Source organism: Lissotriton helveticus, chromosome 3_1 (assembly GCF_964261635.1).
Source record: "Lissotriton helveticus chromosome 3_1, aLisHel1.1, whole genome shotgun sequence".
Classification (NCBI taxonomy): Eukaryota; Metazoa; Chordata; class Amphibia; order Caudata; family Salamandridae; genus Lissotriton; species Lissotriton helveticus.
In genome coordinates, this window is record NC_136061.1 from 423,659,377 (window position 1) to 423,674,308 (window position 14,932).

Below are 14,932 nucleotides of genomic sequence, written 5' to 3' on the forward strand. Positions count from 1 at the left end.
TGGCCATCCCAAAAGTCAAAGTTGTACAATGTCCCCTGGTTGGTCATGCGCAATTCGCAACCGATGTTGTGACCCTAGGACGTCAAGCTAACACCCACTCCACCTCTTCGACCCCTCCATGGCGTGAACCTCACGATGTAGCAATGTAAAAACAGCAGCAAGTGCATGCCGCCAAATTCCACTCTGAGGTACCTCCGCCCACTTAAGGCAACTCCTTAAGTATGTTCTTATCCTCGTCCGCCTGCTCCTTGGACGTAGAATCCCTTCCTACAGGCCCTTGGATCACAGCGAAAGTGCCACCAGCTTTCGCCCCTTCAGTAGCATGCCGCGCAGGCAGCGTACCTTCCGCAACTTGCTCCACAATCAACTCATCACCAATGCCAATATACCTGGTATGCGTAGTAGGTAAATCCTCCCCTGTTGCCAAACAGACCACCATCCTTTCTTATCTCTTGGCAACCGTGATGTTCTCTGTTGAAAAACCCCAGGGTCCTCCTACCGCAGCTTGATGGACGAGGAGACCCGTAATTTTGCTTGGTCCGCACTTGACTCCTGCAAAATATGAAATACACTGATTGCCCCAAAAACACCCCTCCGTTTTTGTACTTCAACATCTCCAAACTCATCTCATAATTCACCCTCCTCCAGGTCATCCTCATCAATATCCAAGACTGTGTCATCTCCATGATCAACATTTTCCCCACGGCCATTTTTGTCTTCCAGACATTTCCCCATCACCAATTCCACCATGATAGAATTAACAGTGAATATCAATTTTTTAACTCCGCCGCCCGCAGAAGAAAGGAAATTCGCTCCAGATCCCTTTCCGTTGCACCCCCTCCTAGACGGAACCGCAGCGCGTTCAGCACCCAACTTCCCCTGCCGGCCGAATCAATGTCGCTGTAGCCAGGACCTTGCCCATGCGGCCGCTCATACCAGATTGGCAGCTGCAAAGCATCCCCTTATAACACAGCACCATCCTGCACAAATACTGCACCACTGTTGGATGTCTGCTCCTCCCCCCACCCCCAATAAGGACCAAAGAAACACTCTCATGAAGCAATGGGCCATCCAAAACCCCCCATGACCATCCAGGGGCACATCACCGTCAGTCACACACTGCAACAACATAGCAGGGCTCACCACAAAATTCCATGTATGGCCATCACCTGTGCACCCCCAAGCCATCGCCGCACCGCTCGCGGGGCCGCATGCAGGAGCATGCTGAGATGAGCACGGCACCGCGATAGGGGTACCCTACCACCCCCCAAGCCTTCAATAAGGACCACAAAGTTCCCCCCCTTCAAAAGACACTCCCCAAGTTAATTCATGCCCTCTATTGTTTGAAGACCTTGTATTATAGCAAATGTCCATTCCCCAAGACTAAAGGAATGCCTCCCCAGCTCGGTCAGGTGGTGTAGAATCAGCCATGAATTGCATTACCACCCTGTTAACCGTGTGTGGTACTATATTTGGCACAATCACACGACACCTTCCTCCTGCCACACCCGTTATCTATCTCATACATTATGCCCGTTTCCGATACCTGTGCAAGTGACACTAGCTCCACCTCGCCCTACCGGCGAGGCGGCGTCACAGTCGTCAATAGCTGCCTGTGGGGACAAGCAGGCTGACACCACCCACGCCAAACCACCAGCCGCCGTCCTGGAGGGGCAAGCGAGCCCGACTCCACGCCGCTCCCGGCACACCAGGCTGGAGCAGGACCTCACGACCCGCCGCGCATATGTGCCAGACGGCCTCCCGCACCTCCGATGCCCCAGCCATCCGCCCGTACCATTGTAAGATATTGTAGCAAAAACGACCTCCTCCCCCCGCCTTCCCCAGCACAATTCCTTTCCCGCCCTTTCCTCACCTATTTATCCCTTTCCTTCTGCTCCAACTGTCTAATCACCTCCCCTTGCACCTGTGGCCAGTTCCCTTGCGCGAACCAAGCCAGGGGAGAGACCAGCTCGCGCACGGCTCACCCTGGGTTCCCCCTTTAAAAATTCCAAACACAGCCAGTCTTCCCATCCCGTTGTTCAGAGTCAAGAGGATGCAGTTTATTATGTCTGGTTTACTGATGAGGATACCTGAAAACGGCAGCTTGTAGCACACTATTTTCCTTAATCAAATTATAATTGTTTACTGGGGTTTCTGTCTCCACTGGAAGTCATTTGATATCAACTTGATATCAATTCCATTATTCCGAAGATAAGTGCCTCCTACCGTTTTTTTTTCTCATAACTTAAGACGTTGCCTTTTCGTCTTCTTTGGTAAATTACCTTCCTACACCGGAAAGAAACCTTTGAAAGACCAGCATGACTATGGGTCATCTATCTTCCAGATCTACATTGCGCAAAAACGTGTGCTATTTGTCTTGCAATGCCTTCCCAGAGCCGTCATAAGTGTCTTGAGGGAACTTAACTTGGATCTTCACAGTCTACCAGTTCCAGGACTGTTAAGCAGTCTTCTGTCCTTGGTCTGAGAAGGTGTACCACTCCCACCTCCGCCTCAGGGCCCCTGGACCTCTCCTCACTTCAACAGTGTACCTGTTCCCAGTTGGCGTTCAGGCATACAATTTTGAGTTTAGTGTTGGTTGAGGTTGTCGGGAATTTCTCACTTAACATTAAGTTGCTCTTTATCAATGAGATCTGTCTTGATGTCCAGGACTTCAGCTTCTAAGAGAGAGTGCCTCTTAGCGGGTACATTGTCAATTGGTCAAGCCTCAAAATCAAGCAAGAAAGTCAGGAATTTAAGCTGATTATTAATTTTCGATTTTTGCTGAAGCCAGAACCACTCATCGAAGAACGTCTGCCAGTCCCGGCATCAGATAATTATTTGTAGCACACGTCTCCATCTACTCATTCACCATACGCCAACAAGGGGAAGAGGTTCTTCATCTGGTACCTTCAGAAACACAAGGGATCCAAGGACCTCCCAAGAAAGCATGATACTGCTGCATGTTTTTCAATTGGAAAAATCTGGCCTTCGGTTTTCATCCTAGCAAGGGCGTGATTAAATATTCCATCCGGGAGCTAAACATTGGACTCTCAACCAATTTACCAGTTAGGGCTCCTACGTTTGTCATGGAATGTAGTCCTTTTACATCTATATAATACATTTTGTCTGTCTCCTCAACCTACCACTAAATATATCATTTAGTTTTTCCTTTATTCCAGCGCCTTCCTTGAAATTCTGCTCAAAACATATGACCTTTGCTACTTGGTCTGATGTAGGTACATTACAACGATTGCAGCCCTACCGTATTTGTACTTGGATAACGGTGACCGTCTATCCTGTGACTGACCTCCTTTCAGTGACGTTTGTCATCCCATCTCCAACCTCTGCCTTTGTTTACTTATTTCTCTCTTTGCTGCAAGTAATTGCTGTGAATTCTGGTGTCTTTAATGTTTCTGTCAAGTGCACTTCAACATCAAGACTATATCCTTATCCCAGGGACACTTCTTTACCAGTCTGTGAGGCATAGCATTTTAAAATTTGATATTCATGGTCCTTCACAGTGGTGAGCTTGGCAATATATGTCCTTGACGTCTGGGTGCACACATATATGAGGCTAAGAATATGGAGAAGATCGCCAGCTATGTAAACTTGGTTACTTTGCCCATTACAGCAGCAAAGGTAGAGGCTCTCGTCCCTTCCTGTTATGACGTCACTTCATGTTTTTGGACTAGGAGGCAGCTTATAAACTAATGTAAACCCTGCATCCAGTAGATTCAGTGTTACATATGCACAGACACACAATGGACTGAATAATGTCCTTTTTTATAACTTTATTTGTATTAATCTTATGGCGTAAGAGTTACAAACAAACCCTGAAAAAGCAACAACAAAAAAGGGATATCGAGTTTATTCCTCGTAGGGAACAGAACACAACACTATTCCATATCTTTTACAAAAATATTCATGCAGGCAAGAAAGAAATGCCCATTGAGGTTCACTAACTGGAGACAGTAAGAATGATGGAATCTACTCTCTCCTGAACCACAGGGGCCTATCATCTCTATAAAAGAGAGGGTGTTTCTTTCACCCCGTGCTGGGACCTGTCTAGCTACCTGGCCTTCTAGTGCTATGAAAGAGCAAATGTATGAGTGGATCACAATGATGGGAAAGAGGCAGGATTTAGGAGGGGACCTGGTGATCTTCAAAGTGATAACATGACAAAGTTGACGTTCCCATTAACCAAAAACTCGATGCAAAATCTCTATCAGTCATGTTATTCAGCCTGATTAAGGCAGGCACATTTTTAGACCTGAAAAGCTTCACTTTATATTCCTAGATATTCATCAGACGATGGTGGTTCTTACTGAACTCATAAGGACCCCCCCTTCTGTTCAGTGCCATTCTTACACTTGGAAAGCATATGTATAGACCAGTCTTCCTTTCTTCATCAGTGTGCAGAAAAGTATTTTTTAATGCGGAGATTAAAGAAAAATATTTGCTAAGCTGTAACAACAACCCCCCAAATTCACCAGATAACAACAAAGAAAAGTCAGCGTCATTTCTGGGTATCTGAAACACTGGGGCACTGTGCGTTCCAAGTTTACTGTATTTTATTAACGCTAGATTTTTTTGCAATTTTATATTTTCTGTGTGAAACCACCGATTAAAAACCTGTGTAGACTCCTAAACTTAATAACAATGGCCGTGTTGTACTCTTAAGAGAGGAGTTCACTGGGATCTTTCTCTGTACATAGATCACATATTCAATCGCCAGTGGCAGGCAGACAAACATGGCAGCGTCACAGACACCACGCATGTGACTGCAATGTTTTGCTGAAGGTGTGGAATGGCCCGCACAGAAAAAATGGAAAAGAGTTGCTTGAAAATAGTCGTTTACAATACAAGCACCAAAAGTATATTGAGGCGGCCATGACTACGCATAGCAAAGTGAAGGGAAATTTCCATATTGAAACAGGTTGGCCATTTGTTCATCATATAAATTGTTTTCAATATGCACTATAATTTTCGAAGAGGGAATGTATTCTCCAAGAGAAGGAATACGTTTAAAAAATATTGTTGTTGTGCATGGTTTTAGTCCCATGGTACCTGGTTACGGAATGCTGAATACACTTTACAGGGGTCCCTCAAACTTGTAAATTTTTTGGGTTTTCAGTCTTTATATTTGTGGTGTTACCTAAATAGTTTTTAATATATAGGAGACTATAATCCTTTTGTAATAGGCTTTCTTAAATGTCTTTATTACATGCGACTTGTGACGTTTCTAGTTGTTTCTAATAAAGAAATTATATAGCTGCTTAACATTAATAAGTAATGATAGTTGAATTCTGAGGTCACAGCAGCTAGGGTAGAAATTAGTTCACAGACCATAATTAAAGCCGTAGTTTGAACTGGGAAAAGGAAAATTTCCTTGTACTCCTATCTTTTTCTAAACAAAAAAGAAACCACAAAAAAAGAAACCAAAAGAGATATTTATGCCAACACGTATATGTTTCTACACAATCTGAGCCATCCAATTTTTTAGGGCTGCTGTTATAATAATATGTTCAATAGAATTATAGGGGCTTTCAGAAAACCCTCTACATTCATTGGTTTCTAATTGTTTTTCACATTTTACTTCTATCCACTAAAGCATACAAAAGCATACAGCATGGGGCAATTGGACAGCCCTGTACAGCCACTGGCTGACTTTACTTTGTTCTGCGTTTTCACAAGGAGCACATCCGCACACAAAGCAGTCTCCTTCAGTGTCAGGCCTGCTATGACAATGTGGTGCATTTCAAGATCGAGACATTTTGGATTTTTACCATTTCTTTTGTAGATTCATAAGGATTCGGCATCTTTCCCAGCGGTAAAGTTATGCTAAAACAAACACTGATAAAGTTTGTGGGAAGTGAAATGGTGTGCCCATGTGTTATAAGGAATAAAGAACCCTCTATTATACCTTTCAAGGATGTTGCTAGTCACTTCGAACTTCTGTGACCCTATATATGAACTCTGCAGTCTGCCAAATTCAGTGAACCAGTGGATGAAAATGAGCTTCACAGAGGCCAGCTTCTTACAAGGTGAGGGATGGGGGGGCACAACAGTTCCATAAGCAAAATTGGGGAACCTGAATTCGCAAAGCCCAAACACATGTGCTAGTCTAAGGCTTACACACGTTGGGAAGCATGAGGAGGCTGATTAGCTGGATATATAAGGCTGAGCTGTACCTTGCGTATGTTTGAGCTCTCTCACTAGCCTGTTTCAGAAATAAATGGTAAACTGACGTAGGGTGGGAACTGAATGAAAAGGCATGGAGTCATGTTCTTGCTTATTAGGCCCTTTCCACATCCTAAAAAAAGGTATAAAGTGGAATAGGCCAATGTGGAAAGTACATCGTTCCACAGAGAAAAGAGCGATGAGGAAACACCCTGTGACACATCAGTGGGGTGAAATACTACAAGACGTAATTAGGGCAGAAGAACTGGGTGTGCTGACTGTAGCCCGGGTGCAGGCGGTAGTTCCTCGCAGTACAAAAGGGGGTGGTGATGGACGGAGCATCTGAACCAATCAAACACTCACACCCAGTCAAAAGATCTGGGTTTGATCCATCACCGTTCTTTAGCCCACTCTGCCACCCCAGTTCAGACACGGCTATATGCAAATCAGTCTGACCCTGTGCCTCATGCGAACAGTCCAGCCCGAACTGCCAAGCCATGCCTTCCCTGGACCGGAAACAAGCTTCCGAGGACCGGTTTCTGGCATTACAGCCGTCTTCAGCCCGGCTTGCTTGAATCCAGTGGCAAAGTGAGCAAGGGACTCACGTCTGAGCATACCCTGCCACACTTATGGCAGCCAAAGCGGTACAAAAGGGGGTGGTGATGGACGGAGCATCTGAACCAATCAAACACTCACACCCAGTCAAAAGATCTGGGTTTGATCCATCACCATTCTTTAGCCCACTCTGCCACCCCAGGTAGTTCCTCTCAGGCCACTACAGCTGTGCTCTCAGGTAATAGTGCTCAAAGTTGGGGCCCCCCATCCCTGTCAGCTGGCAATTGTAGCTTCCTTAGTGAAATTCGCCTCCTCCCTCTGTTCCATATGTAGGCTCCCAGAGCGGTGTGCAAGGCCCGACAGGTAGATCGTGGGATATGTACCGGAAGATTATGAAAGAAGCAGAGGAGACGGGGGAGCATCACCATCTTCGATAGTGCTATTTTCTCTTGAGCTATGAGAGGTAAGGTACTCTATAAGGTCATCTGACGGCGTAGGGAGGAAATGACCCTGGTAAGGTTCCAGTCGATAAGCTCTTGCTTATCGTCATATATACGGATCCCCCAGATATTGAGACATGCTAGGCTCCTGAGGTTAAATGCAGGGAAAACGGAGGTACTTTTTTTTCACCAACCATCTCCTATTGACCCTAACATCTGATGGCCTCTTGATTTGAGTGCCCCCCCCTCACCCCAAAGACTCAGTGAAAAATCTGGGGGTAAGATGGGACTCTAACCTCACTCTTCACCATCAAGTCCATACAGTCTCCGCGGCATGCTTTGCCAAAATCAGAATGGTGAGAAAGTTTATTAACTTCTTGCCCAGTAATACCAGGAAGATTGTGGTCCAGGCGCTGATTACCTCGCACCTGGACTACGCCAATGGCTTGTATACTGGTCTGTCTGCAGGTCTTTGTCATCGCCTCCAGACAGTCCAGAATGCTGCAGTCCGACTGGTTGGAGGTATACCCCTACGTGAACACATCTCGCCCCATCGACGTAGTCTTCACTGGCTACCGATACAAAAAAGGGCGGAATTCAAGGCACTGGTATTGGCACACCGTGCACTGCGAGGCAAAGGTCCTGCATATCTTTCCACCTTTCTGGTCCCTTACAACAACTTCCGGACTCTCCGCTCCTCATTAAAAAACTTACTTGCCATTCCTAGATTTAGGAAAACCCGTTCTGGCGGAAGAACTTTTCAAGTGTTCACCTCGGCCCTCTGGAATAAGTTACCAGATTCCATCTGGTTGATTCAGGAAGAACTACCTTTCCGGAAAGCCTTAAAAACTCATTTGTTCTGCTAACCTCTTTCTTTTATATAACATCGAGCTACCATATGATCACACAGGAGCGCCGGGACACCCCGTTGGGGTAGCTGTGCGCTATATCAAGATACACTAAATAAATAAATTTTAATAGATGGGTGTCTACCCTAAGTTTTTGCAGGGGGCAATCTTCTCTGAGTGGGTAATTGCACGTCTTGGACTAGTAAACCCCCAGCCCCAAGGCATTTCAAAACTTCTCGAGGATCTCCGCATCTCAGTGATACCCTCTCAGATGTCGCGGATGTAGATGAGTAAGTCATCTGCATAAAGTGAGACTGTGCACTATCTCAGCCAGGTGGATTCCCCATTCTTCTCAGCACTGGCGGAGTCATTGGGCTAGCGTTTCCATCGCAAGAACAAATAAGAGTAAGAGTGGTGATAGGGCCGTCACTGGCAGGTTCCTCTGCTAATTCACAATCGGGGCTCGATGTAGAAGAGCTGAATAAGTCATTGCAGTCGGCCGGTGCTACTTACTCCTTTTCTAGGTCTAAGACCAGACATTCTGTATAGGACGTTGACGGTGGTAGATCTGCTAGGGATGTTACAGTTTTTGCCCGGATGTACCAGGTGTGGCTTGTACTGTAACAGATGGACTGCTATGATTTTACTGAGTTTTTTATAGCCCGTTCCCAACATGGATAGTGGATGATAAGAAGTGACTTCCATTGGATCCCTGTGGGGTCTTTGCAAGGACACTAATAATGATTCTCGGAGCAACTGCGGAAGGCAGCCCTCCACGAGCGTAGCCTGGTACAGTTCTAATAATTTAAGGACTAGTAGTGCCCCATAGGCCTTGTAAAACTCAAGGGATAGTCCATCAAGACCCAGAGTCTTCTTTGTGGCTGTACCACTGATTGCACTGCAGATTTTTTAAAGCTCTAAATGGGCATTCAGGGACTACCTATCGAGGGGATCCAGGGTAGGTAATCCTGTTTCATGTAGGAACTTGTCGATGTGTACCTGCCAGTCAGTAGGAGGAGTGTCATAAAGTGTTTTGTAGTGCCTTACGAATGCAGAGTGAATATCCGCTTGAGATGCGAGCTTATGCTTTGGGGAAGCTCTAATTAGTGTATGTAGTAGGAACTGCCAGTGTCGTGCTGCATAGTACCCATGCCAGCAATATGCCCGATTTCTATCCCTCTGCGTGCGTTTTGGGCTGGCAGGCCCTAAAATCTAGGCAGTCACTGCTCTATCAGGCATGCGTGGGCTCTAGTGCCTCAGCTAAGCTCGCTGCTTCGCATGGTGTGCATGGGCCACTGCCTCAAGTATTCTTAGGTCCGCCTCGATCTGCACCAGGTCTTCATGCTGGACCGCTCTCACCCCTTCCCAAATTAATTGACCCTTGATTACCACCACGTGCGCTTCTCACTTGATTTGTCTGGTGTTGGCCAAACCCCAGTTATCCTCAAAATAATGTGTGATGACCTCTCATCTCCTCCCTGAAGACCTGGTCTTCCAACATGGTTGGCTGAAACCACCACGTCTGGACGTGGAGGGGGTCTCCGTATTCCCCATTCAAGGTGTATCTGCAGTGGGTTATGATCGGAAATGTTTTCCTGGGGTACTTGTGGCTGAAGGGTGGAGTGGCAAAGGATGCTGTCTAACCACACATGTAGCTCATGAGGGGCAGAAAAGTAAGAGTATTCCCCAGCCCCGGGGTGTAGAGCTCACCAATTGTCATGGAGAGACTAATGAGTGGGCCATTATGTAAGGCAGATGACTGCTGTCACCCTCGGCGAGGCCGGCAGTGGGGGGGATGTACAGTCCATATATACAGGTCCAAGATGCAGTTAAAATCTCCCCCCAGTATCCAGGGTATGTGAGGCCAGCAGGTGAGGACAAGAGACAGGCGTGCAAGGAACAAAGACTGTGCCATGTTTGGAGTGTAGACACTCCCTAATGCCATCCAATTGTCCCTCTACCAGTACATAGCACCCCTCAGAATCCGCCTCCAAGGATGTCGACTGAAAGGAAACCTCCAGGTGCACCCTAATTAGTGTCCCTCGTAAACTCAGAGTAAGTAGTGCAAAAACATTGCCCCCGCAAGCGCTTTTGTAAGCAGTCCTCCTCACCTTTGGCAATGTGGGTTTCCTGGAGGAGCACTATCTGTATTCCCTTTTCACCGTATGTATTGTTTCACTGCATGCCATTTCCAGGTTGTTCCCACCCCCTCACATTCCATGTTAGTATGCCTATTTTAGCTATAAATAGTCATCCATTGCGATAAAGGTGTGTGGCTGGGGGGGAAACCTGCGTGGTGGAGTAAAAAGGCGCCAAAAACGCATGCAAACTTCACCAATGTGGTGGGATTTATAAGGAGTAGGATCACAATAAAGAACGCCCCCTCCCACCATGTGAAACGTATGATACATTCTAAAGGGGATCACTGCAACTACCAACACAGGGTAGACCACAAGCATGGGACTGCCCATATGATTAACCAAAAGACCCATAATGAGGAAACTCAAAATCGCTCTCACATTCACTTAGGGGAATGTCGGGTATCTTTCTTCCCCCCAATAGTAGGGTGTGAGAGCAAATCAAAGTAAAAGAAAAAGGAGAAAAAAAGGTTGAGAGGCATGGCCCACCTATTTCTACATTGCAATATACTGAGTCTCAGATTCTAGGTTATGGTCAGCATCTACGATGAACCGTGATTGGGGAGTATGTCTCTTCTCAGCGGTAGTGCTGGTGGATCGAGATGGTGGCACCACGATAATCTCCAGAAGAGAACAATCCTGCAGAGCGACTCAGCAAGCAGGGGACCCCTTCAAGCACCAGAGCCGTTATTTGCAGATTAGTGTCTATATAATTAGGTCAGTGCACATGCTGTCTGTGGTGTGACGTCAGGAGGAACCGAGGAGTCTGTGCCTCCAATGGAGGTATGGGAGGTGTGGGAGTACAGTACGGAAAGGCCGTCCTTAGCCCGATCGGGGGTCGGAGATCGGCTAGCAGCCCAACAGGAGGTCACCTTAGATAAAGCCTAGGGCTGATTTTCCTTTGCCTACACTGAAGTTGAGCTCCAGAAGCCTGCACCATCCTGCGCCCTCTGCTCCTATGCCTGGTTCTGCTCCTAGAGCCCCCTCCGCTGGTCTTTAAGCCCAGCAGGATGGGGGGAGGTGTTATGGTGCCTGTATCATATCAGCGCTGTTCCACCCAGTCTCAGGCATCCATGGGTTCAGTAAAGAAGTAGCTAGTGTTGTTGGCTATGACTTTAGGCTTGGCTGTTAATAAAAGAGAATACTGGAGGCCAAGCTCCCTCTTCACGCCCAGAAAGGAGGCTCTGTGGTGTTGCACTGCCACTGTGTAGTCCGGAAAGAGGTAGATGCATGCGCTCTCATAGAGGATTAGACCTACAGAGGGGGGAGTCTGGAGGATAGGTTCCTTGTCTCTATAGTTCATCACCCGTGCCGCTACAGGCCTAAATGGGGCTTCTGCAGGCAACCTGTGGGCCGGGACTCGGTGGACACTTTCAATCAAAGTGAGGTGACAACTTCACTGGTGCCACTGTTCTCAGCAACCACTCTTCCAAAAAATTGTGTGGGGTCAGGCCCCTTTTCCCCTTCCGGGAAGTCCAGTATGCGAAGGTCTTGTGATCATTCTGTTTTGTGGAAAACCCTTCCTGAAACAGAGTCCCATTTGACAATTAGTGAAGATACTCCAGCAATTTGTCTATTGCATGTGATTGGCCTTCCCTGCTTTTGTATAGTTTGTGGTAGAATACATGTATTGTTGCCCCATTCATTTGCTTTTTCCGGCATTCCCACTGTCAGCCAGGCCCCGCATTATTCGATGCTGGTCCTGACATGAGGCAGCCATAGAAATTTCGCCTTTCCAGTGCCCGCGTGGGGCACTACTTCTGTCAGGGGAATTACATTGGTCGGGGAGTGAGATGGGTTCTCATTTCGCAGGCAACCTCTGACTAATCAAGCAGCTGAACTCCACCTATCTCTCAAAACACACAAAAGGTGATGGAAGGAAGGCTTGCAATCTATCTATCCACTGGCAGTCGCTCAGGGTAGCATCCCAATCCATCATTCTTTTGCTCATCATGCCGGCTTGTTTGAACCCAGTCATATGCAAAAAACGTCTTGACCCTGTTCCTCATGGGAAACCTGAACTGCCAAGTCAGGTCCTCCCTGAACTTGAACACAAGCAACCCAGGATGGGTTTCACCCTAGTTATGGGCTCATCTTCTTCCTCCACCTATCTCTCTTCAATGCCGCAGGATCAGGCTGTGCCTGGTTTTGCCTGCCACGCAGCATGCTTTTCATTGCTGTGGGATACAGCTCGGGCATGAGATGTTGCTTCTTCACAGTGCCCCGGCTGCCCTCACCTTTATCTCTCTGGCTGCAGAAGTCGATTAGGGCCCGTACACTGGTCAAAGTTGCCTGGTATATCGAAAGACAGGAAGGGAACATTATTGAAAGGCACCTGCCATGATCAGTGTTGCAGCAGTGTCCCCTCCCTGGTCCTCAAGTTATGCATATTGTTAGATCTTTGTGTTACCAACTAGCCCTTGCCCAGTTGCAACTCCAAAGAATCCTCCATGAGATTCTCAAGAACTCGCTACAAATACCCCACTCAAATGTTCTTTTGGTATCCTGATAATACATTTTCTCAGCCGATTCTTTTATAAACCGTGTTCAGTCAATACTGGAAAATGCTGGTCTGGACATAATGGGCTCCCCCAGACTGCTGTCTTCTCCCTCTGTCTTGGATTGAATAAAATTATATTTATTATATGACGCATGAAAGTTTGCCTCCTTTATTACTTAAGTAACTAATCCGATTCCCTGATTTGACCCTATTCAGTTTCAGAAACCCCCCCTCCTCCACCACCGGCTGAAGAGCCTGTTTTTGATGGATCTCCCCCACCACCTCCACCCCCTGAAGAATATGAAGAAGAGGAAGCAGCTGTGGTGGAATACAGTGACCCCTATGCTGAAGAAGATCCACCCTGGGCACCAAGGACATATTTGGAAAAGGGTATATATAGAGAAATTTTAATTAAATGTCAAATTCTTTCTTTGCTGACTCTGCTAAGTAGAGTATAAAATCATGTTTGCCTTCCAGACTATAAACATGGGATTTGGTATTTGTTCTTATAGCCATTTCTTTCACAGTAAATTGTGAACCTTTGAATGGTAGAACAAAAAAACATTTGAATGGCAGAACAAAAAACTCTTGAAACCTGTGCATTGCATTTTACAAGCTTCATGTAAGGGTTGCATTCTGTTTTTAAAATGCACAATTGAGAGGCAACCTTAAGACAAAACAATATATATCAGCCAAATGCTATTTGTATTCGCAAAGAGATGAGTCGAGAGGTGTTGTCCTTGATTAGTACTGTTCTTTATTTGAATTTGGTTATGTAGATAAGAGAAAAAGACTTTGCACAGTCAATGCGTTTGTGTGCTGTCCTTGTAATTCCACTCATTTGTTAACTGTACATTTCACTGTGTTTTTATAAACTAGAAAAAGCTTATACACAGCAGAGTGAAAACTCAAATGCTTCATTTCTTCAGAAATGTTTCAGTTTTTCGTCTCCATTTTTATTTATTTGAATGTTCATTTGTCAAGAATGCTTCTCGTCAGTTACCCCATGGCAACTCCAGATCCAGTTCAGGATATCCATTGCTTAGGAACTTCTCTGGACACCACGAAAGGAAAAGTGCTCCATTCTGATGAGAGACTGTTATGGGTACAATAAATGTTGATTTCTTCAGAAGACACTGTTCCCAGCAGCACATCTGATTTCTTCTATGCCAAGTTTCATCCAGCACAAAAGACGCCATTCTCTGCCAGCTTTTTGCTTCTCAAACCATGGCGTTCTATATAGTTTGCCATGCCAGTCTAATCAACTGCTTGGCAGATATAGTTTTATGGTTTATCAGGCCAAACCCTCAATATTTGTACTCCTTCATTACCGAATGTGCTCATGAAGTATCTCTACTTCCTTTCTGCTCCAAATAATGGCTGATGTTCTATGGTGTTCTCCATGGCTATTCAGCTATTCTGTTCAATGTTTGTTCAGCCCTCTGTGGAGTTAGTTAGGAAGTTAATCTCCTGCTCTTCCTTCCTTCAGATACCTGGGCCACTGTGGTGGATTCTGATTCTCTGGTCTACAGTATCAGAATAAGTTATGGACTTCCAGAGTGGTAGGTGAACTACAAAGGATCCGGTATATGGTGGTGCAGTTGATATCAGAAACTGATCTTGTATCTGCCACCCATGTTGCACTTCACTGGCTCCCTGTTAACCCTTTTTCTGGCTTTTTGCCAGGTGCACTGAGACTAGCATGTCACTGGTCCCTAGCAGGCTTACTCCACTCCTAACACCCCTTGTCACCATTTGCTGCCTCAGATCAGGATCACTATACTTATTCAAAATCCCATGCCATAATAAAAAAAAATAATGTGCCGAGAGATCCTTTGTGGGCTTGGGCCCTCCTGACCAATGAGCGATCTCTAACTGCTTTGCATCGCAAGAAGCTAAAAACCTTTTTTTCCCCTGATAGAGACTTCTAGCTGCCGATTCCTTACCTTTTGAATAGTCCCCAGGAGTCATACTGGATCTGGAAACCTACCTGGCTTGCAGCTCAGCACTGATGCCACTACGCTCCAGAAGTGAAATGCAGAGCCAGGGAGATGGCCTTGATGGTTCTCTCCAGTGCCAGTTCGAGAACACCACTTCCCTCACTTGATTTGCCACGAGGGAAACAACACTCTGCATTCCCTTTTTGGGACCGATTTGGATAATGACTTGACTTGGGTGAGTTCGCCCAGCCCTAGCAGGATGACAGTTGGTACAAGTACTTACAGGAAGATAGTGGCCTCAGTACTTTGCTGGAGATTGGTCTCTTTTCTC

The 14,932-nt window shown here is 46.2% G+C and overlaps 1 protein-coding gene across 11 annotated transcripts in view; it reads left to right on the forward strand.

Annotated features, from left to right (window-relative positions):
• ABI2 (abl interactor 2) overlaps positions 1–14,932 on the forward strand; it is an 841,968-nt gene that overhangs the window by 794,624 nt on the left and 32,412 nt on the right. For all 11 annotated transcript variants that reach the window (XM_078680278.1, XM_078680272.1, XM_078680274.1 and 8 more), the window contains one exon: positions 12,878–13,051. In XM_078680278.1, coding sequence (XP_078536404.1) covers positions 12,878–13,051 — 174 coding nt within the window. The remainder of the gene's footprint in view (positions 1–12,877; positions 13,052–14,932) is intronic.